The following is a 23,776-nucleotide window of genomic DNA, read 5'->3' on the forward strand; positions in this document are numbered from 1 at the left end:
CCCCTGGTGGCTTCATTGTTATCGAGGCATCTTTCTAGATGAACTTTTCCAATGGTAAAATCATTACAAAGTAGAAATTCAATCTCTCCAAGGGCTAACTTGGAAGCCCAGTCTAATATACAGTGCTATAATGCAGTAATGAATCCTATAGGCAAACTAGGACTTTTTGTGAATGGTTTTGTAAGGTGAAGAAATGGGAGGAAATGTTGGATTGAGTTAGGTCAGAGTGCTATGTTTGGCCACCTTATAATTTGGGATGTTACAAACCAAGGTCTCTCCAAAAGGTAGAGCCTAAACTCTGAAATGAGAAACCCTTAAACTCTCAAAATGTGAGCTCTGTGTTACATTTTTCAAAATGAAAAGTCAGTGCTGAGAATACTAGTGTTCAGGTGTCTCTGATATTCAAATCTTTAACTGAATTCAAATTTTACCTCTCAGTGGCAGCTGCAGTATTTTCTGCTTCCATTCCTTTTGAGATTGTTGCAGGGTGCATAATTCCCCAGTTACATGGTGAAAGAGGCTGGGGGTATTTTATGGCTACATCAGAAGAAAGGCTCTTCCAGTCACACTGCAGCTACATCAGACCCTCTGATGAGCAACAAAATAATGCTTTAACATACCTTGACCAGAGGAAAGTAGTGGGAATTCAGGCTGGTATCATCCTCTCCAAGATGGCTTATTGGGAATTTTTATATGCAAAACTAGAAAAAAAATCTGGCCCATCAGAAAATAAAACTCAGTCCTTGCTGCCAGAACAGGGGATAAGTGAGAAAAATAAATCATGGTCAAAAGGTATATTTCATTTCCAGCATGACAGGGAGGAAATAGTTGTTAAGTTACAGATTTACAGTGAGAGTCCAGCCAACAGAAGTCTATATAAAGATTAGAGACAAAAAATTAGAGAAACTTGCCAGAAATATAATTTGCTTTCATCTTAGGAAAGGAAACAATTGCAATCAATTATGTTGTAATTATCATATTGGCATAAAACTATTTGGAAGATTACTTTGTGTTAATAAAGCAGCTTACACTAACAGAAGATAAAAACTCAGTTTGCCTAGTTTGGAAAATAAGAAGTGTTCAGGCCTTGTTCAGGTCAGAGTGAACCCATTAGTCACATGTGTAACTAACCATAGTGGCAGTTCAGAACAATGAAATTATCATATAGTGATTTTTTTGTCTTTGTGATCAAATGAATAGGAAAAAAATCAGTTTTCAATTTACTTTAATTGACTCCTTGTAAGTTCTAAAATTTTTGTCTGTCTGCAATCAGAGCATTTCCACTGTCCTCAAAAAGAGAGATTATAACAGGATTCAGTGCCCTGCAATAAACCCTAAAGCAAACCCACCACAATTGTATTTGGCAACTGTACAACAAACTACTTCCCAGCAAAGCTCCAAGAAAAGCTATTTACTAAAATCATACTGAATGACCATCAGGGCTCAAGTCCTTGAATGAAACTTGTATAGTGTGAAAGCGATTTTCTTTTCAGAAGATTTGATAAAATTGACGTTGTGTTTTCCTTAAGAATAATTAAATTTGAGGTCATGGAAAGAGAAAGAAAAATCTCTGAATGATTGATACAAGTGGAGAAGGTAGAAAGCAGAAATTACTCTAAGTTTGTAACTACAACCACTCCCAAAAAGCCTTTTGGGTGAGTGTCTGGGATGCTTGACCAATGTCAAAGTGGGCAATGAGACAAGGAAGAATTAAAGGTTTAGTGAGCCATGGTGTCACCTACAGGGACACAGGGGTCTGCCCACCTTCCCTCAGCACCCTGGGATGCAGTAAAGAAGGGATGTTCTGTTCCCCTGGCCCCCAGCTGCCTGAATGGGCCTCACAGCTGGTTCTAGTCTTGTTCCATTTCCTATGATTTCCTTCCTTTTTATGCAGTAAATGTTACACTGCTAGGAACAGTATGTGTCCTCTTCTGGTACTGCAGCAGTGATTATTGGGAAACCGCATATTTTCAAGTTCTACATATACATACAATATATAGAAAATTATATATTATTACTTATAAATTTATTACAATTTTATTGTTTATATTTATATATTTTATTTCTATAAATGATGTATCTATATGCATATTTTATAGATATACCTTTATATATAGTCTATATCTATTTTATAGATATACCTATATATAGTCTATATATACAGGTATATCTATTTTATAAATACACCTTTATATATATTTATATATACCTATATATATATATATTCTTACATTAATACTTTATCTACTGGATGTGTTTTATGTTTATAATATAATAATTGCTTTATAGAGTAGGACAATATTATGTGTGCATCAAATTATATTATGCATTTTCTCATTTTATATGGTTAGTATATGTCCAAAATGATAACATGAAGGCTTACCCTTTCCACCTATTTAAGTGGGTGGGCAGAGTAGGTATTCAGAATATTTTTCTAAGATTTTTTTTATTGAGTCAGTAATAGCAGCTGTGCTGTGTCCCAGGCTCAGGCTGGTGTCCCAGGAATGAGTGTTGGGGATCTGGGGGGAAGGGTTTGAGGCTACAAGTGTTGTCATCTTATCACAGGGCTTCCATACTGTTGTCTCCTTATCCCATAAGTTTCATAACTTCTTTGTGCTTCTTGTGGGCAGCTTCTCAGAGCACTGACTCTTTCTTCTTCACAAGGCAGCCAACTGACTCCAGTTCCTTCTCAACCAGCCACCCCACTCTTTTATAGTACTCTTCTCATTGGGTACAGCTGTGGCCTGTTAAAGTCAGGCCTGTTCCTAATCTTTGCTAATTGGCCCAGCTGCAACTCCTTAGGGGTAAGATTACTTTCTACACTATATTTTCTTATATTCTATCCCCTTACATGCAAGGGATGCAGCAGCAGCAGCCACCTCTGAGCATCAAACTCGTGGGTCCCCAGTGGGAGGGTGATGGGGGCTGCCCAGAGGCTTTCAGCACAGCTCAGCCTTGCCCCGGTGGGTGCAGGTACCAGCCCAGCCCCGGTGGGTGCAGGTATCCCCAGCCCAGCCCCGGTGGGTGCAGGTACCCCCAGCCAAGCCCCGGTGGGTGCAGGTACCAGCCCAGCCCCGGTGGGTGCAGGTATCCCCAGCCCAGCCCCGGTGGGTGCAGGTATCCCCAGCCCAGCCCCTGTGGGTGCAGGTATCCCCAGCCCAGTCCCGGTGGGTGCAGGTATCCCCAGCCCAGCCCCGGTGGGTGCAGGTATCCCCAGCCCAGCGCCGGGTGGGGTCCCGCGGGGGCAGCCCCTGCCCCAGGTGCCCGCTCTGTCCCAGGTCAGGGCTGTGCAGGACAGACCACGGCCTGCAGCTCTGCTTGCCCAGCACAGGGCATGGCAATAAGGAGCAGGCTTTTGATATTGCAAAATTCTCCATCTGTTCCCGGGATTTCTAATTACAGGCATTAATCTGTGCCCCTCCAATGAGCCATAATTGGTAGGCGTTTGCCTCATTAATCATTCAGGTGCTGAGCCTGAGCCTCTCCACGCACAGCCGCAGCGGCTATGGCCGAGCAAATGTATCTGTACGGGCTTTGTATGCGGTACCATTGCAATTTTTGGAATTGTGGTGGATTCCAAGGACATTCGCAGTTACTGTAGCTCAGGGGCGTTTCAATATCCTGAAATGCCACAAGATGGCACTGACTGATTCCGAGGCCCCTGGTCCCGGCCGCCCGGGCAGGGCTCTGCCATGGCCGCAGGTGCGCTCTGGGCTGCTCAGGGCCTGTTTTACAAACCAGCTGCACTCGGCTCCTCCTGGTTTGTTTTGATGTGGTTCGTTTTAAGCTGTGGCTATGAAATGCTACAACTCCGTGACAGTGATATAAAGCTTTTGGATTTAGGCAGATTTGATTTTCCAATGTTATATGCAATGGCTGTTGGTCTGTTAAAGGCCTGAGCCAAACTTTACAAACAGAATCTGAAGCCCAGGCTGCCTAAGTCCACCAAGAGCTGACATTTGTTATTCTTACTGAAAGGCAGAAGGCCATGGCCGTGGGACACTCACAGAGCCTGGCTGGAGGGGTCACTGAGTAGCTCTGTAATTCACAGTGTGCCACCATGGCCACTTCTTTACGGGCCTCTTCCTGTCACCATGTGCCAATGTGGCTGCTTCTTTATGTGCCTCTTCCTGCCACCATCTCTTTTTCTTTACAGGCCCCTTCCTGCCACATGTGCCACCATCTCTGCTTCTTTACGGGCCTCTTCCTGTACTGGAGCACTGAACACTCTTGTCTGCACTCTCCAGGTATCCCCAGTTGGCTCGTAAAGTCTCTTCTTGTTTTCCTATCATAGTAAACTATCATTGCCTGCTTTTGCCCAAACGGTGCCTTTTAGACTGGCTGTAGCCTCCTGAAGGGTGCTGCAGTGGCTCTCAGTTGATTGATGAGTTGCAATAACTACTTTTGAGTCCCTTTGTTGTGACACTGATTTTGAGTTTCACCCATGTATAATGAATAGCCCAACAAACATAGTGTATTATTTCATTCCTTTATTAAGTCATTTATTATACAGCAAGTTCTTTAACTGAATCAGAAGTTTCTGGATAGAACCAAGTTACTGTCATCATGGTGTACCATATGGCTCTTACAAGGACTTATTTTAAGCAAATCCATACATTGCAGAACCTGCTCAACACTAAAACAATATTTTTTTCATTTACCAAACTTGTAGTCAAATCTAATCTTTGTTTTGCCTGGGAACTGATTTCTTTTCTGATTACCGAAAAGGGAAAAATTCTCTTTTAAATGTCCTTCTTGTCCTTGAGAAGATACCCATTGGCCACATACTGAAATACTACCAAAACTCTACTTCTTTAAAAATAAGATGAATCCCACAATTTTTCTAGGTTTAAATCAAACTTTTAGTCAAAATAAAATAAAAAATAAAGAATAAGTAATACAGACAGTACAGACACAGAACAGATGCTTACATTTAAACATATGCCATTCAGCAGTTTAAAAAATGATTCAGACACCATCATATCAAAGGCATATTAGTGACATATGGTGTCTGACATGCTTCCACAAATGAATACATACACTGGCTTTGATGACAACCATGAAAATTGTATCTTTCCACATGAACAGTTTATCAGGAACAGTCAGATTTTTGCCTGCACAGCAACATGTATTTTGGATTTCTTGTGGAGGACACACCATGTTGTAAGCACACAGTATGTCAAATCAGGGGAATGTGTGTCAAATCATTTCCCTCCTTGTTTCCACTGAGACCCAGGCTAAGACTTTAAAGCATGTGAGCCCCAGCAAGCAGCTCTGCTTGGCAATAAGGGCCAGCTGGCAGCTGTGCTGCAGCACGGGACTGCATTAGAGCTTCAGGAGGAACTCCTCCTTCTGGGACAGCAACCTTGTCCCCAAAAGAAGGGTCAGGGCAGGGAACCCTCTAAACTAGCCAGACAACACAAAGGCAAATTTCAGCCAGACACAACAGGTTGGTTATTTGCCCTCTGCACTGTAGATTTGCCCTGACTCTTCCAGTCCCTCAGCATCTCGGAGAATACAAAACCCAAGCACCGTCTCCCATCAGTTGTCACAACACAGTCCTCATTTGGTGCATTTGCTAAAACCATTCCAAACCATTCACATTGCTCATGATAAAACAGGAGCCCAGGAAGAGCAGAGCCCAAGCACTGCTGCTGCTGAGCTGTCCTCCCAGAGACAGGCAAGCAGAGTGAGTTGCACACAGGGCACTTTCTCACTGAGGGCTGATCTCCTTGGCAGATGGTTGGCGGCTCCAGCACGTGGGAGGTGATTATTTCACCATAGGAGAAATTTGTGCTAAGGTTTATTAATATTAGGGGGAATGGTCAGGCTAACATGGGGCTACATGTCAAGGTACTTGAGTCCTGTCTAGACTTCAGCCTGTTTCAGTGGAAAAAGCCTAATTTCAGGTGCTGGAAGGTGCCAACTCAGAGACTCTCAAAGGCACCTGGGAGCAGATGTAGGGTTAAGGGAACTTTTAAGATTTTAGCTTTAGAACCCCATGGCTCAATTTTGCCTATGCTCCTTTCTAGAGAGTTGTCAAGGGGTAGTTGTTCAGTTCAGAGCCTGTAAAAGCAAGAACAGAATAAGCAAAGGTCATACTGAAGTTTACACAAATAGCAGCTGAGGAAGGTCAGGTTGTTGAGAGAGACTTTACTGTGCCCACATATCTAAATAAACAGGGACAAAAAAAAAACCCAAAACCCAACAAAAGCCCCTCACTTAAAAAAATCTAAATTAGCTCTATAGTTCTTCACAAAACAGCTCCTGCTCTAACACTGATTTCAGTGGGAAGTAGCTTAAATAAATATTTTTCTCCATTAAACAGCTATTGCATTTCTTCATCAGAATATCCTTGAGACTGTCAGTTAATTCATCATTTTAAACAATTGCTATACAATCATGGAGGGTCTCCTAAGAATGCAGTAAATAAGGAGAAATGCCAAAGTGTTATTTCTTCTCTGGCTACATTTAGAGCCTAACAGGGTACTGTGCTGGTCCCACTGATGCCTGGACAAGGCTTTCAGCTCATGGCTGGCTCACATCCTGTCACTTTAGAGAACAGAGAGCAAGCTGTCCTCCCTCCCTGGGGACAAGAGTACATCTGTTCCTCAGGCCAAGGTGCTGAAGACAGGCAGCAGCTCACCAGTGTTCAGCATAAAAATGCCAAGCAACTTGGGCTAGCCTAAAGATGCAGGTTTGATTGCAAGAGCTCTGTCTTGATGTTTTCTGAATTTTGGCTCCCAAGCTTACTGCCCTTAAATAAAAATAGTGTTTATAGAATTTCCAGTTTATTTTATCAGCCTCTCCTGTGTATTCTCTCTGGTATAATATATTGCACTTTTCCCAAAAGGGGGGGGAAAGTGCAATATATTGTCTTCTAGTCACCAGTTGGTCCTCCTTTAAGGACCTTGTAAGACATTTTTTGTGTATTGTTTCCCTGCATATGTGAGCAGCTTTACTACTTCATCCCCCTTAGGACCACTTAACAACATCAGCAAAGCAATTAAGTGTAGTTTTCAGGAAAATGCCAGAGGCATTACACTGTCTGGATGGGAGTCTCAACCCAATTATTTTCAGCTAGTTGTGAACTGTGGAAAGTGGACTTTACTTCATTATAACTTCAGTTCCCACTGATTAAAAGTCTAGTATGTCACAGACGGTAAGGAAAAATGAAACAATTAAACTTTCCATCAATAAAATTGCTGCATATTCTTCAACATAGGGGTTTACTTCTCTCCAGAGAAGTGATTAAAATGAACTGATTGAACTATAATTTGATTGACTGAAGAGCTGCAATCCATTGCACTAAAGCTGAAATTCCATCTTATTGCTCTATTTAACTCTGAATATAAAAAATTACTGGCGGTCTTGCAAAGCCCTTCTGCAGTCATGCAGCTGAAATTTCTTGTTGCTCACAGGGTGCAGCAGGTTCTGTTCTTTCACTGATGTGTCTGCATGATTCACAATGGATTGATGTTGAGAAATACACAATGACATGTAAGAAATTATATCAATACAGCTTTAGAAGAAATAGAAAGGGCCTGTTATATTATCAGGTATCTTCTACCTATTATATAATCATTTAGGAATTCTAAACACAACCACAGATAAAGCGAACCCAAGAGACTGGAGAGAATAATTGCCAGGTAATATACAGTTGTTGCAGCAAAAATTAGCATATTCTCCTGATGAAAAATGCAGCTGTGATGCTCCTTCCTGCTGCAGAGCTGTCTTCAGGAAGGTGTGAGGCTGCCAGATGCAGGGATTTGTAGGTGTGCACACATATGGATCACTCCTTCCTCCCAGGGGATACCAGAGTGCCCCACTGGGTCTGTTCTCAATAAGCTGTGCTGGCTGTGAATTAGGGTGCCTGAGTTCCAGTGCAAACACTGTTTCTTGGGACTCAGCACAAGTTTTAATGGTTTGCTTATAATGTGAGGGCTTTGTTTCCACAGATGTAGAATTCTGCTGCCAGAGCCAGGAGCTCCTATGGCACAGTGAGGGCTAATGAACACCAGCTAAGGAACAATGAGGTGCTTGCTTCTGTCAGCAGGCTACCAGGGTGTTCTGGTCTGTGAAATACCCAGAATATCATTCCCCCTCTGAAGCTTTAGTTGAAATGCCATTTCCTGTTATGAGGTTGCCCCTCTGTTGTATGACACCTGCTTCTCTATTCCCACCATGTATTTTGAAATAAAACACAGTATTTGACCCACAGTAACATAGGGCAAGAATATAATATCGTACTAAGTCACAGCAAGAACACCTTATATTGGTAATTAAATGTATCAGGCTGGGTAAGATGTGTGGATAAAGAGGAGCAACAGCTGGCTTAAATACTTAATGCACTTCCTCTGCTAGGCAGCTCAAACTCTGAATTCAATACATGTTTTCCTACTAAGATCACCAAGAACCAGGGCATGTACCCCTTGCTAATATTTACTACTGAGCTCAGTTTGCTGTGGTGCTTTGAACTTCTGCATGTGCTGATCTACGAGGCTGGCTCATAGCTAATCAGGCCATGGATGTGATTTGTGCCAGCTTCAACCCTTGCATAGTGCCAATCCCAGTTTTACAGCACACCTGACCACAGTCAAGATCTGTTGGCAAGATCTACACAATACATGACCACAGTCAAGGTCTATTAATCCACTAAGTTCTTTGGTCTTAATGTTTACACCTAGGACATATCAATTCTTCTTATTTGTTAGCCAAAAGCTACCAGAACTGTGCTGGTACTGAGGCAGTATTGATCTGAAAAAATGCTGCTTTCATCCAATTTGGAAGGAACTCCTTTGACAAATTATATTTGGCACTTCATAATTGTCTTGCATTATTGGCCTTTTCCTTTGTTTCCTCTTTCCTTTTGATTACCAATTACTATAAATGTTATACTCTGCCTCACCAGAGGTAACTTTGAATAAAGATGTGCAGCAACAGGAGCCTTTTAAAGGGAGATGAGGGCAAATACGGAACTACAAATTTGTAGGTATCTCTGGAGGCTGCAGAATGTTTGTTACATTCCCTGAGCTGAGCTTTATGTACACACAGCAGAGGCACATAGAGCTCTAAACACCTTAAATACCTGTTTAATGCCTATTTAATCTTTCAGTTCTTAGATAGATAAATTCTCTCAATTATAAGACCTTTGTATCAAAGTTGAAAGAAGAAGGTGCTGGGCTTGAAGTAATTTGTATCGTATTTTCTTGCAGGACAACAAAATGGCAAAAAAGAGGTGCCCAAAGTGTGAAACTGGCCTTGAGACTTTTCTAATTCCTGCATGAGAAAGTGGCAGGGATCTTGCAAAGCATTTATTCATCTCTAACAGCACTCCTACATCCAAGGCAGCAAGCAGAGCCTGGGAAGGGCTTTTTGTCACACTGACACAAGTCACAAGAAATCCGGACAGTGTGCAAACAACATCAAGAGCAGGGCAGGACCTTCTCCCAAGCCCAGCCTTCGCTGCCACATGAAGGAGGAGGCACAGACATCTGGTGACCCAAGCAATTGCTTAATGTGGTTCCCCAGAGAAGTGTCAAGCAAGTGTATGGACAGGAACTGGCAAACAGTTCCACCAGACCATGCTGGCCTGGCACGTCATGGAAAAAGTGAAGAATGATTCAAGCTGGATGTGTTTTCTGTACCCCTGGGCCTCCTGGCAGATGCACAGGAATATCCACATCTACCAAAAAGAACAAAATTCTGCTATGGATGCTGCAAATCACACATGTGACTCCTCTCTCCTTACCCCATCATGGAGAGGCAACAATTTTCTGTGTTTCAACAACAAGTTGATTTCAAAATCTCCAATTACAAAAAATATACAAAAATGTATTTGCCAGCAGATTTTTTGTTGGAAAAACACAGCACTTTAATTACATAGTGCTGTAATAACTCCCTATTTTTACAAAAATGTGATTACGGCAATTTCTTCATTAGGGAATAGTTTCACTATTTAAGAAAATGTTATTTAAGAGGCGTGGTATTATCTGTTTATCCCACACTGTTAACACCCCAGCACAACATAAGCAAACACTTGAATGCTTTCCTCCTAGCAACCAAGGTCTCTCACATCAGAAAAGCAGCATACTTGTCTTTTTCTCTGCCTTGTATTGAGCCAAATTTCTAGTATACAGCCCTTTGGCCATTCAATAACTATCAGATTCTTGGAATAAATTTTAGGTGAAAGTCTAAAGCAGTGACTATGGTCACAGGGCCAGATTTTCAGGCTTTTGTGTATCCCTTACTTTCGCTGATAGAAATATTGTAAAATTTATCTTAGGAACCAAGCTTCTTTACATTTACTAACCTGCTGCATGACTTAACTCTTCAAATTACCAGCAGCTTTTACAAAGTGCTGAGTTTCTGCAAATCCTACTATGCTGACACTGAGTCAGCACTTGGGATCTCACTCTGTCTTTCAAGGCTGGGATAATGGTGCTGTTTTTAGTGAAGAAATGGGGGTTCAGATCTCTTGAAATCTTTGCAGGATATTGGGGACCCAAAAACCCCCCAAAAAACAGCAAATACATGATCAGAATCCTCTCCTTTTCTACTTCCTTCTTTCCTTACATACGGGTAAGTTCTCCTTTCTTTCTTTTCTTATCTAAGGGAGACATGGTCTCCTTGCTAACTCTTCAAGAAAAACAGAGGAGCACCTGGGAAATCTGCCTTCCAAGGAAAAGATGAAAGATGTAGCTAAGTGAGAGGATGTGTCCTTCTCAGCACTGACAGTGTGGTCAAAGAGACAGCTCCCCCTGACTTTTCCCTGAAGAGTTCACAGACAACTGTCCAGAAGAGCCCGGGCTGCCGGCAGCTCTGTGAGCAGCAGGAATCACTGCAGCACTCTGGGCTGCTGCTGCCGTGTCATTCCAGTGCCTCTGGGGTCACCTGAGCGCCTTAAATTAACACTGTTCCCAGGCAAAGCAAAATGTCTGGCAACAGTATGGTGCAGCATAATAATGGGATAGGAGGGGTAGCTACACACCTAAATATGGAATGATTGGAAGGAGAGGGGAGTGCTGATTCTGAGCAACGTGACTTAGTGCCAAATGCACGTTCTCACACAGATCTCCCAACAGATTATGTGTCTCTTCACCAGCACTTAACATTTTTATAGCTTATTTCAGTATTTTTGCATTTGTTTCACCCATCATAATTTATTTATGAGTTTAAGGTTATTAAAAATTTGAAGCTTCATTACAACCTATCCTGGGGGAATCTCACCTGCCTCATCCTATTACATTATTTTTACCAAATGTCTAATTTATATTTAATCAGACATCAATTGAACATCAATAAAATAATAATGAATTAATAAGCTATATCTTCCTAGAAATACTTGTAGATTAAGTATGTAAGCAAAGGCAGTGCACTGTCTGTGGGTCAGCTATCAAATCTCTTTGAGACTATTTGACAGAACAACTTAGTATTTAGAGTATGATAATAAGCCATAAAAATAGTTAATTGCTATGGTCTTCAGCTAATTCTTGTGATAATTATGACCCATACCAACCTGTGAACCTGAGCTGAGAAGTGACCCAGAGTTCCATGTAAGACAGTCATTTCCAAACACTGTAAATGCCTAAGGGACTCTGTGTTCCCAAAACATGAAAATTACAAAAGAATTTTCACTTGGGTAAATGCTTAATTTTTCACTTTAGCATGACCTCTTAAACTGGAATTATTTATTTTTCTACACAGAAAAATCAAGAGAAATCTTTTTTAAAAATTAATACAACATCTACATATGAACATTAAAATAGCATAGTTCAACATTGCTGGTCGGGTGTTCTGTTTTAACAAAATATCTACCCAATAAACAAGCTTTGGAAAATACTTCTTTACAGACAGAAGTAGCCTTATTTCAGCCTGGGGAATTTCAGTAAAGACCCTACTCCTGTTTCCCCCTATGACTCCACAGTGATTGTCATCCCTAAATAGTGATGAATATCACTAATTGGGGACTACTTCCATGTGCACTTCCTAGGCTTATATGTTTTCTTCCCTTCCTCTGCTAAGCCTCAAGAGTCAGAATTTTCATTCTGGATCTTTTTATTTCTTCTTCAATTTCCTACTATGTACTCTCTTTTATGGTTCAAATTTTATCAGAGATTGAAAAAGAGCCCTACATGCAAAAGATAACCATGTTGTCAGTATTCTTCTCTGTCCCAGTCCACTAAGAATCACTTAACCCTGTTCTTCAAAACAATCCCACTGAAGTCAGGGGAACTGCCTCAGCCCCTCACTTCATCATATTTACATGAGGGCTTTAAATACCATCTGTGGAACTTGAGCCAAAAGACAATATTATCCTTCTATGACAGTCTGCTATTTTTAAATATTCACTGACTCTCCTGTCCTTTTCATCCACAACACATTTGTCTCTTTTAGCTGCTTGGGTCCAACTCTGGCTGTCTGTATTACCCAAGCAAGGGTTATAAGGCCAAGTGTCCTCAGGCATGCAGCATGGGCTTGTGCAAAATTGCAATCCCATGGAAGCCTCAATGCCACTTGGGATATTGAGAAGTCCACCAAGAAGTGCCATTCAAATCTAACATAAAGAAATTCCAGTTTAACATTTAAAATTTTATTAAGATCTAAAGTGGCCATCAGACATTCTGGTCTAATTTCATATGAGATTTTCACTCAGTTATTTCTGCATCGATCCCCACAACTCCTGTCTGAGTAAAACACATCCTATTGAAATGCTTCCAGTGTTAATCTGTAAGTGGAAAATCCATTGTCTCGGTGGCTTACACCAGCATTTTTTACTCCACACATTTATTACCCCACTTCTCAACTGAACTTGTCAGGCTGTCACTCCCACTCTCTGACCTGTCCTTCCCTCCATGCAGGGCTTTGGCAGCCCCTGTTCTGGTCCCAGGGATGCTGGTACACCACAGCCTGAATGAGCTGGACTCATCAAAGCTATGGGCACTCCATCACTCAGAAATGTGAAAGCATTTCATGCTTATGTTCCATCCTCTTTACCATGAAGGATTCCTCAAAGTTCAGAATCAAGGACATCTCTCTTCTTCCTGAACACACCCAAATACACTCCTTTTTGGGACACACTTATGGGGAAATGATGACTAGTTTAACACAGAGAGCACCTTCCCACACCTCTGAGGGGTGGTTCTAATTTCTGGGCTACTCACTTACTGGATTTCATATTTTCCACCATGTTACCACAGTCAAATTCTGAAAAAAAATGCCACTCACCTCTCTTTTTAAAAATCTTCCACCATGGAAAGCAGTTTCACTGCTCTCATTCAATCAAACCACTCAGTGACTTGACAGATCTTTCTCATGAGTAAGAAAGAATAAAGGTGTTCCTTTTCTGGATGTGCTTTGCAATGGATCCTGTGAAAATCAAGATAAATAATGTACACTAATTCATCTTTAGTGAGCACAAAAATAGTCCCCCAGAATGAGAGCTATCAGGTTGTAGCCAGTGAGTGCTGTAAAACCCCTTCTGTAAACACAACAATGAGCAAAGATCAGTCTCTTACTCCTTTCTTACTCTCTAGTGGGACAGACCCTTAATTATGGCTATTACATTAATAATGACTGCAGAGAAACCCACATGGCTGAGGCTGCATTCTCCTCTGGACATCAAAGACAATATTAAAACCCTGCCTGGGAAAACTCCTCAGTAACTTCTGCTGATGTTCATCCCAACCAAGGAATGCTCTGCTCTAGACAGAAAGCACATACCTCCAGCTCACTTCTACTCCTGGGTGATAAGGCAGTCTGCAAAACTTGATACACCATTGAAAAGGGAAAGATTTATGCCTGAAAACACTGAGAGAAAAGAAAACTCCACCTCTCATTAAGCTCTGAAAAACTGCTAGAGACTTTGGGTGTCTCACCCAGGCCTCTAGATCCTGCAGAGCTTGCCCATCTTTAGTAAGTCCCTGACTGACAGTGTTTGTGACACAACAATGCAAAAATAGTATCACAAATTGTGATTGTGGAACAGGAAATTTAACAAGAAATCCCCACTAGGGCCCTGTATCACCCTCATCTCTCACTGCACCACAACAGGAACCTTTTGATTCTGTATGAGTAGCATTTATGGACACCCTTCAGGTACAAACATGCTTCTACAGTCAGCTGGGGAGGATGTCTACACAAGACCCCAGTGAGTGGACAACAGGGAAGAATTGAGATTCAGGTTTGCACCAAACAATGAATAATTCATAAACCCTTTACATGTAGGTAGCTTGTAATTCTTACATAACAATTACTAGAAAATTAATGTAACTGCCTCTCAAGAGAATTACTAGCAAACACCATTATCCTCTGCAGGAATGCACATACAAGCTAGAGATAAGTTGATACAACAGGTGATGACACATCTCGTGATAAAATATTTGGTTTAAACTTGTTTTGGAATATGTAGCTTATTGATAGTCCACATCTTACAATATTGCCTATGTGGAAAGCAATGCCTGGCAAATTATCAATTCTTAATAGAGCTCTGTGCTTCTAAGAATTACTGTTGATGCTGCTCTTGATTTAGATTCAGCTCATTTTTGTCTAGACTCAGCACTGTGGCTCATCCATGTTTCTCCATTTCCCTGAGGATTTGGAAATACAAATTTTGACTTGATGAGCCTATTAAAAAATTAAGAAATGCATATGCAGCACTACCCTTGTCTGTCCATGAAAGTAAAACTGATTCAGGATGATATAAAGGCACATATATGTACTAAAAGCCCTGCCCCCAAGATGGGCACTCTGCTATCTACAAGCAAATTATACTGTCCTAAAACAACACTGTCAAGGTGCACTGCCACACTTAAGTAAGCCTGGATGTGCCATGCAGGAAAAGATTTTTTAGACAAACCACATCTGTAAAGGTAAGTTACCTCAGAATTTCACAGCAATATGGTGATGCTGCAAAAATAAGCAGAATCAAACAGCTCTCTGCCAAAACTTAAGACTGTTCCATACCTGTATAATCACCACACAGCACACTTCATTGTCAAGAGCTGCTGTAAGCAACACAAATCTCAGTTATAACCTTAGCAGTAACATTTCTTTGTGAACGTTTGCCCTTCCAAATATCTTTTAACCAACACCATATCCAGTACTCTGTAAGCCGTGATCCTCAGCTGTGGGAGCTTAGCAGGTTGCCACTTATTCAGTCAGCTCTGGACATTGCTAAAGATCAGGTCTCATGTAATTCTGAGTTTACAAAAATCTTCTGAAAAAGGAAATTTAAACTGTTCCTTTTTGCAGTTTCAATCCTGTATAATATTTTTGATGGAGCTTTTTTACTTCAAAACCCACAGTTTAAACGAAGGTCTAAAAAACCCCTCTGATTTGCCACAGAAATCAATCTTCTGCTGTCCAATTCCATTCTTAATGAAAGAGACAATTCAGAAACCTACAGGAACATGCTTTATTGATTCATTCACAAGTCACTAAAGCCTGTGCCTATGTTCCCTCCAATAAAGCTAACCACATAGTGCTTCTCATGCACTGAATTGCAGGGAAAGACAATGACCCCAGATCTGTTCTGCTGCAAGTCCAGTGAGACTTAACACACCCAATAAATGTAGACACAGCACACCACTAAGTTAATGACAAATGTGTGTAGGAGAAAAGAGACTTATGTTTCCTTCCTTTCTATTTCCTTTATTATTCCTTCAGCTGAGCCTCAGCCTTTATAATTTATTTACCCAGGGCAGTTGTGCCCAGATGCATACCTGTTTCTTCATGGAGGTCCTTGTTGTTATCAATTTTGTAGATGGATTAAACAAAGCAGGAGGAGGCCAACCTACATGTGTGAGGGCACAGGGTGACCTGTAATCTGCACTGCAGCAGATGCCCGAATCCATTCAGGTTCAACACCTGATTTGGCATAATCCTGGAGTGTAGCTGCACTGCACTGGATAGTTCATAAATATGTCTTTCAGTAATCTCCCTCACTTCTTATGAAAGCAATAAGAAGCCCTAAGAACAGCAGAGCCCATATTGGGTGAGCTTTCCTATTAAATTCCTCTGATGCATCTCAGCTGTGACCTGCAGTAATTTGGGTAATCTGCTAAGGCTGGATGCCCTGTAAGACTCTGGGGTGACACACTGCCTACCGGCAAGACAGAAGTGCAAGAGAGCAGAGAAAAACCAGGTATCCCCCAGCAGTCAGAACAAGAGTGAACTTAAAAAATAGGTGTTAGAAAATACAGGAAAACACATTATCAAGCAAATATGCTTTGAACGGTCCTACTGGTACTTTCAAGTACCACCAATACAACTTGCATTTCCAATTCAAAGCATTGCATCTACTTGTCCTGCTTAAGAATATGCTACACTCAGATTTAGCATCAGGTTTTATGGTAACTACAGTTAATCCAATTGTTCCAGTAGAAATACCTTGAAGTACAGCATTTTTTCAGGTTCACCCAGGTTTTGCCAGAAACCCAAAAAGTCTTTTGCCTTCTACCTTATGACACAACAGATTCTAGAGAGCCCATTTCTCTTCTATAATTCCAATATTCTTCCCCCTTTACATATGCTTTTTATAAGTGTGCACAGACCCAGTCAAGAATACCACTCTTTACTGCAAAACTTATCTGTCACCTGCCTTAAAACTTAGTGGGTTTAGTAATTCTAGTGAAGAATAGTTTCAGAATGCAACCTCTGCTGTTAACTGGATAAATAAGGTAACAAGTGCATAGTGGTGTATAGAGGAATTAAAGTTTTTTATGCTCTTTAATATTTCCCCTAATTCTAAAATCAGCCAAAACTGCAGCATAAAAATGACTTTTCCTTTAGAATTGCCTGTCAGCAGGGTAGTGGGCACAAGTTATCGCTTTGTGCCATACTGTATGTTCAAAGCCATCAGCATCCAATGTGCTAAGAACTGACACTGAATCCCACGATCAGAAATAAAAATTAAAGTTTCAAAAAGATTTCAGAATTTAGATGCATATAAATAGCTGCTTTGAAGATGGAAAGCATTTTACAGATTTACATTTTGGTCTGTTTTGTATGGATAAACAGATGAAAATATGCTTTTAAAAGGAGCAATATGATTTTCAGTTTAACACTTTCCATAATAAGATTGGAAGAAATACTGGAAGCCACAGAAAGAATTATTTATATTCACTGTACAGGAAGCTTATGTTTTGCTTCTGCTTATTACTTGAGCTTGGGAAAAGGATCTCATTTTATAACCTTAACAACTATTAATGTAAGCCACAAGCTTTTTGCAAATGTACATTCCAACTATCACCTTTCCCAACTAGGAGGATTCAAAGAAATCAGGGCACTATCATTGTTTATTCAAGAGACTCAGAATGTTTATCAAAGGTTTTCTTTTCTTTTGAAAGACACAACTAATGTTGCCAAAGAATTCATACAAACTTAGAATTAAAAATGTTACAAAAAGTGCTCTGAAAGGAAAATTAATTGGAAGGATTCATACTCTAACACTGCTTGCTGTCACTTTGCTCTTAATGACTGAAGTGTTTTTATAGTTTTCTGTGTTCTTCCTTAGTGCTTTATAATTTGATTTCCAAATCCCCTGAGAGCTCTGTGACAAACCTGCAGGGTGTTTCCAGGATGTAAAGGTCAGAGCTGAGGACAATGGGCATGGAGTGTGCAGAAGACAAATCTCAGAATTTCTTACTTCAAATCTGTCACTGACACACAAGCTCGGGTCAGTAAAGCACAAAGAGAAGTCTCTTAAAGGAAAATCAACCATGGTGGCAACTTCCTAAGGAAAAATCAACTTTGGTGGGAACCAAACCTCTTAAAGATGTTAGTGTAATTGCCAGCAGAGTCCAAGTGATATTCCTTTAAAAAAATAAAAGACAGCTTTCCCAGAGGTCTGCTGCATGGAAATCAAACAGGCTTCCAAATTTCTTGAACAAAACTCATGCAGTGGGAAGCCCAAACTGCACACTTGCACACTTGTCTCGTGTAACACTTGGAATGTAGGGAAATCCTCCTGTGCTATATTCCTGGACTCCTTCCCACCCCAGCCTCCAAAGAAGTCTTTCCTCAGCCAGCTCCTTCCCTGCCCTCACACCAGCCTCTAGTTTTCTGACAAGATATTGCTTTTTTAGGGTAGGCCCAAATATGACCTTCCCTGTGCTGGCTAGCCCCAGAACTGTTAAATTAGTGCCAGACAATCTCTATCTTAGGGTTCCTAGCAACTCTATTATCTTTTTTATTGTTTAATTAACACAATCACTTCTTAAGAACCACTGTAATACTAGTTAGTGGAACAGGTGCTGTAACTAGTAAAAAGTCTATAAAGAGAAAAATCAATATCCCACCAGATGTGTGCAGAGGATGTACTTTTCAACATCACAGATTTCCTTTTGGGGACCTGAAATATTCTCTACTGCTTCAGTATGATGTGCCTCAGTTTTAATTCCCTTGTTATTCTTTGCTTAATCAAGTTCATCTGTAGTATAAATGTAAGCACCATTATGCTAATTTCTGCACTAGACATGCAAATATATAAACATTTGTGTGCCAAATTATTAAGGTTCTGTCTATAATGTTATGCCCCTATTTACTATCTATATTTTATGTCTTATGGATTTCTAAACATTTAAATTTATATCAGTGCTGTCACATATCTGCAAGCAGAGACAGTTTTATGAGCACTAAAAAAGCTGCAACACACAGCCACTAAATACTAATGACATAAATGGTATCCACTAATGGTCTCTATTTTTATTACAATGCAAAACTTCAATACATTGCAATTACCATTGCTCTAAGGCTGAGCCATACACACTGTATAACACCAACTTCTATCTCTAGAGCAGAAAATGACATTATTTGTTGTTCAGCCCTGTACTGCAGATGTTGACTGAATGCTCAAGTCAGCAGTTGGAGCTAAAATTCACTTTATTTACAAAGTCTTACTGTTAACTAATACCCTAAATTGTCAGATATGCCAATGCATTAGACATTTTTCAAAGCCTGCTGCACTAATAGTATGTAAGGGTAGCACATGTCTTGTTGTACCTGTCAACAGCCCAGGAACTTTGCAAAGGTAAAGCATGTCAAAAAAGGGAATTATCTTCATATGCTTCTGGGCTAAAAAAATCTTTAGTGAGTAGTTTTGCTAAAATATTGCAATACAAAAGCGCATTCAGCAGAGCTTACTTTCTTGTAACTGGGGTTTTTTTCACCTTTTTAATGTTAAATTTTAAATTCTTCATTCATAATTTCAAGTGTCTCCTTTTACTTCAGCTACCAGAGACTAAAGCTTCCTCTTAGAACTTTGAGACAGTGGAAATCTCAACGTTCATAAAACTGGATGAAAACAAGTGCATTGCAAAATCTCTCCTAGATGAGTGGAGACATTAATTTCATTCCATCAATGCCTTTTGCTTGCCAGAAACTTTCACCAAAATAAAGGGGAGCTAAGTTCATCTCTCAGACTTTCTCAAGCTGGTTCATCTCACATAAAACAAGTGCAATTAGATTCCCTCCCATTGATTTCAAGAATAACCTCCAGAATGCTGAAAGTTCTGTTTGAAACAGGAGACATTTTTCCTATTTCCATACAGCTGGGAAGTGATTTACACAAGGAAAACACAGGAGACAAAGTAGGTGTCAGACAGGGTAGCGTTTTATATGCATTTTCTGACACAAGGCAGACAACAGAAACGTGCACACAAAATATTTCCTTTCAAGGGCTGGCTAGTGCAAACAGAAAAATCAAGGAGACCTTAGTGTAATTATTACAGAGTTACCAAATACTCCTTGTCCCTAGAAACAAAATCCAATTATCACTCAGCTTTTAAGCATGGAAAACCATTCCACCTGAAAGCAGGACTTGCTTTAAATTTTCTCACCCAGCTTGCAAAATCCAAAGTCACACAACTGACTAGAGAAGAGCATATGATGTAAAATGAATAGAATAATTATATCTAAATCTTAAAACTAGGAACATTGACATAGAATAGCTTATTTTTTTCTTCCTTTCTCTGCCAAGAATCCTGAACATAGCAAGTGCTCTCTAAAGCAATCTGAACCCACTTCAGTGTCCTAATATTTTGACTAAATAGGTTTTATAAAGGATCCCAGTTACAATTGTGCCTCTGTTGTACAATTGCAACAATAAAATATTCCAATTGAAAATCAAATGGCAGTGTTAATTTCAGAATCCAGGATTTCTCAAAAGAACAAATTCATTACTTTAAAGAGCTGTAGGAAAACACAGCTTTTCTAAATAAGTAAAATATACTATGCATTTTCTCAACCAGGTTTTAAAATAAGAATTCTAACATAATAGCTCATTTTTGAAATTCAAAATGTTCAGGGGCAAGTAATTTTTAATCCTCTCTACACATCTTGAAACAAACCAGACTGAGTCCACTAAAACAAAAAATGAAATATTTGAGTACGTGAAAAACATTTTTCTTTAATTATTCTCCATTTTTCTTGAGGAAACTGTTGGGTAACTGCAACCAATTTAAGGAATATTTTGGACCTTTTGAAATTCCATTGTTGACAATCTGCATTGTTCACAGCAATTCTTTCTCCTTGCTTAAAAACCACATTGTAACAAAGGAGGAAGAGAGCTCTTTATAATAAGACCTCGTACAAAAACTGAGGGTATCAATTTGAAAGAAAATATTAACTGTGTTTCAGTTTGTAAGTGTAATGAAAAGTGGCAATAGGTCATGGGCTGGCTAAAACCAACAAGTGCCTGACCCATCTTTTGTGTGTAGCTTTTGCTTTTTAGTGTGGTTTGTTTGTTTGGTTTCCTTTAGTTTCATTCCCCCTTACTTTGTTTTCACAAGTTTGCCCTCATAACTCTCAATGTGACAAAGCCCAATGTCATTCCCCTAACAGACCACACTTGATGAGGTGCCTAATTAAGAAAGCAGCTGCCCCGAGAGCTCTGTAATATCAAGGAGAGAGAATGAGACACCTGCAGAGGCCGAGTCAGGTATCTCTGCTCCAGAGCTCCCACGCTCCTAGCACAGGTGTCTCAGGACAGCAGAATTACACGGTCTGAAAGCAGCCTGTGACCCAAATAGGGAGCTCTGCTTCAGCCCAAAACATCTACATTCCATGAGGGCATGAAAGAGAGCACAGGTAAGGGCACAGCTGCTGCCCAGGATCAGATCACAAAGCTCTCCATGGGCATTACAGACATTCCCAGGTCCCGTGGGTTTCCAGACCTGGCAGCTGACTCTGGGCATGTCTCCCACCCTGTTGCTCCAGTCTCTTCTGGAGTAGAAAAGAGCATTAGCTCTTGTGGTGCTTATCTCTACCTGGGTACACACAGTGAAAACATTCTCCTTCACTGAAACAATAAAAAAACATGGGAAACAATAAACGGCTTTTTGTCCCCTTCTGTGGCTGGTCAGTTGAGCTAAAGACTCCTGGCCCTGTTCCCTGCTTGGAGTGTTTGGCTATAGTTTTGTTTTAAATTGTAATGATACTATTTTAAAAAGCACTCTAGGAAGGATGGCTGGCTGTATCTACATTCCTTCCAAAAAGTATTTACACCCAAGGCAATGGCTTTTTAAGGTGTTGCTTCTGATTATAACAATACAATGAAACAGCTATAATACCTGAAAGCTTTAGACTTCTGCCTTGTAACCATGCAGATGAATAGCTTCAACCTTTGCAAGAAATTGCAGTATGAATGTCTGTTTTATTCCACAGTTGTGTCTGAGCAGACTATTAATAGAATACTGATAAATGCTACAATAGCTATTCTTTTTCCTCCCCTTTTGCTTTTATGCTGTCGTCAATACCTATCCTTCCCCTGGTGCTGTCAGCTGATGCCTGTCTCATAACTCTTGGGGTAACAGCATTAGGTGAAAAAGAAATTAAGTTCAAATAAAACTGCCAGGTAGAATCAACATTATGAGATTATGGACTGAATTGTTTTCTGAAGAGGCACATATATGCAGCCTTATACCACTAATGACCTACAAAGAACTTACATATTAAAATTTAATTACTATAATATTATTTAAGAGAAGGGGAAAGATACTAAAGCTGAATTTGTTTCTTTTTATAGAAGCTCTGCAATTTTTAATGGCAAGTAGTAACTACCATCTTCTCTATACATTTCCTGGGGACTGTGTAGGTACACACACCACACCATGTTCACATAAAACCAAAATGTGCTGTGAAGTCTTGGTAAAATGTGCACATGGCTGGTAGGACATTTACCCAGGTCTTTGCCAATCTGTGCCATTCTTGGGCACATGGCTGCATTTGTACAATTCTCTTGTGGGTGTTCACTCTTGAGTAATGAATCTAAAAAGAGAGGGAGCTGCCACTGTTGGTCTGTGAGTAAAAAGAAATCGGTGAGATTATGGAGAAGAACACACAATATAAATACTACACAATAATTACGAAGAAACCAAAAAACCTGGATTTCTTGCAACTACTTGGAAGCCATGCAGCTAAATATAAATGAGTATTTTATTATGATACCAAGAGCCTCAAATTATCAGTATAGCATGCAAATGAGTGAAGTTGTTTACCATAGAACAGCAGTGTTATCCATGCAGCAGTCATTGTGAAACAGATATCAAAAGAAAAAAAGAGGTCTAGGTACATCTGGGAAGGCAGCTAAAATGGACAGAGGGTACCTAAAACAAGGGCTGATGGGAACAAGGGATTGGCAAGGTGCAGAAGAAACAAAAAGAAGTTGAAACCTTTATCAAGAGACACATATTAGAGGATTTTTTAATATATCTTATTGTTTATAAAATGCAAGTGTTTTTCTTCAGCTAGGTTTTTTGTGTATTTATTTGCAGTTTTAGAGACTGTCAGTTTTGGAGATTACATCTTATGCATATTAGTCTCCCAATATATTGAAACTTTTTTTGGCCTTTCACAAATAATAAGTGGTATTTTTATGTAAATTAGTCTTCAATCTTTGTTGCAATATCAAATATCTTAAATATTGGGCATGCTTCCCATAGCAGAACTATTTCAAAGAATGAAAAAAACCTTAGACTAAATAAACATGGCTTGTAACTTTAATTATTTCCCCAAAACTGTATTTTAAAAGCTTGAAAATTTGCAGTTTTCTCTCGCAGAAGCCAGAGGCACAGCACTTTTCACATCTCATAGCCAGTCCCATCAATATCTGCTCCAAGAAAAGTTGGAGTGCTCAGTTCTGCAAAGTCAGGCTGACAGATTTCACAGGACACAGTGAATGGAGCAGTGAAACTCTGAGGTGAGTTCCCACTGGCTGGGACCTGGGTACTGCCCATCCTCAACCCTTCCAGGCTGTGTCTGTAACTCACAGGCATTTCCCTGCTACAGCAAACCCACCCTCACCTGGCATCTTCTTCACCTCTCCTTTCAGAAAACCCAAACATCTGAGATGTCTAACAAGGGGAATGGATCAGAATAGATTTAGAAGTGTCTGCACAAGGAAGGTTAAGAGCCACAAATCTCTCCACACAGCTCTGCACTAAGCAGTAAAGAGCTGAACTAAATGCAATAGTAAAGCAGAGCTGAACTTTGAGATGCATCCCCTCCACTTGCTCTGCCTTTCCTAGGAACAGAGGTTCTCAAAAACAAAGCCTCACTTGCTGGTGTAAACTAACTTTACATAAGCAGTTATGACCTAAACAAAGTTTGAACAGCACATAGCCTCTGGGTACTCTTTTGAGTACATTTTGAGTTTAAATTTAGATTTTTATTGCCCTTGCAATGCTGAAATAAACTTTCAGTCCCACTGGTGCAACTCCAGGAAGAGACTATATTAAATTTCTCTGTTCATGAAGGTGTGTGCCTTCCTTCTATTCAT

General features: G+C 40.2%; 1 protein-coding gene across 2 annotated transcripts in view; it reads right to left on the bottom strand.

Annotated features, from left to right (window-relative positions):
- Nucleotides 1–4,475: 4,475 nt before the first annotated feature.
- Nucleotides 4,476–23,776, bottom strand: part of LOC129125472 (uncharacterized) — a 30,280-nt gene continuing 10,979 nt past the window's right edge. For both annotated transcript variants that reach the window (XM_077185118.1, XM_077185119.1), the window contains 2 exons: nucleotides 13,228–13,368; nucleotides 4,476–6,066 (listed from right to left, as the gene is read on the bottom strand). In XM_077185118.1, coding sequence (XP_077041233.1) covers nucleotides 13,291–13,368 — 78 coding nt within the window. In that variant the 3' untranslated portion in view covers nucleotides 4,476–6,066; nucleotides 13,228–13,290. The remainder of the gene's footprint in view (nucleotides 6,067–13,227; nucleotides 13,369–23,776) is intronic.

This window comes from Agelaius phoeniceus, chromosome 12 (assembly GCF_051311805.1).
Source record: "Agelaius phoeniceus isolate bAgePho1 chromosome 12, bAgePho1.hap1, whole genome shotgun sequence".
Lineage (NCBI taxonomy): Eukaryota > Metazoa > Chordata > Aves > Passeriformes > Icteridae > Agelaius > Agelaius phoeniceus.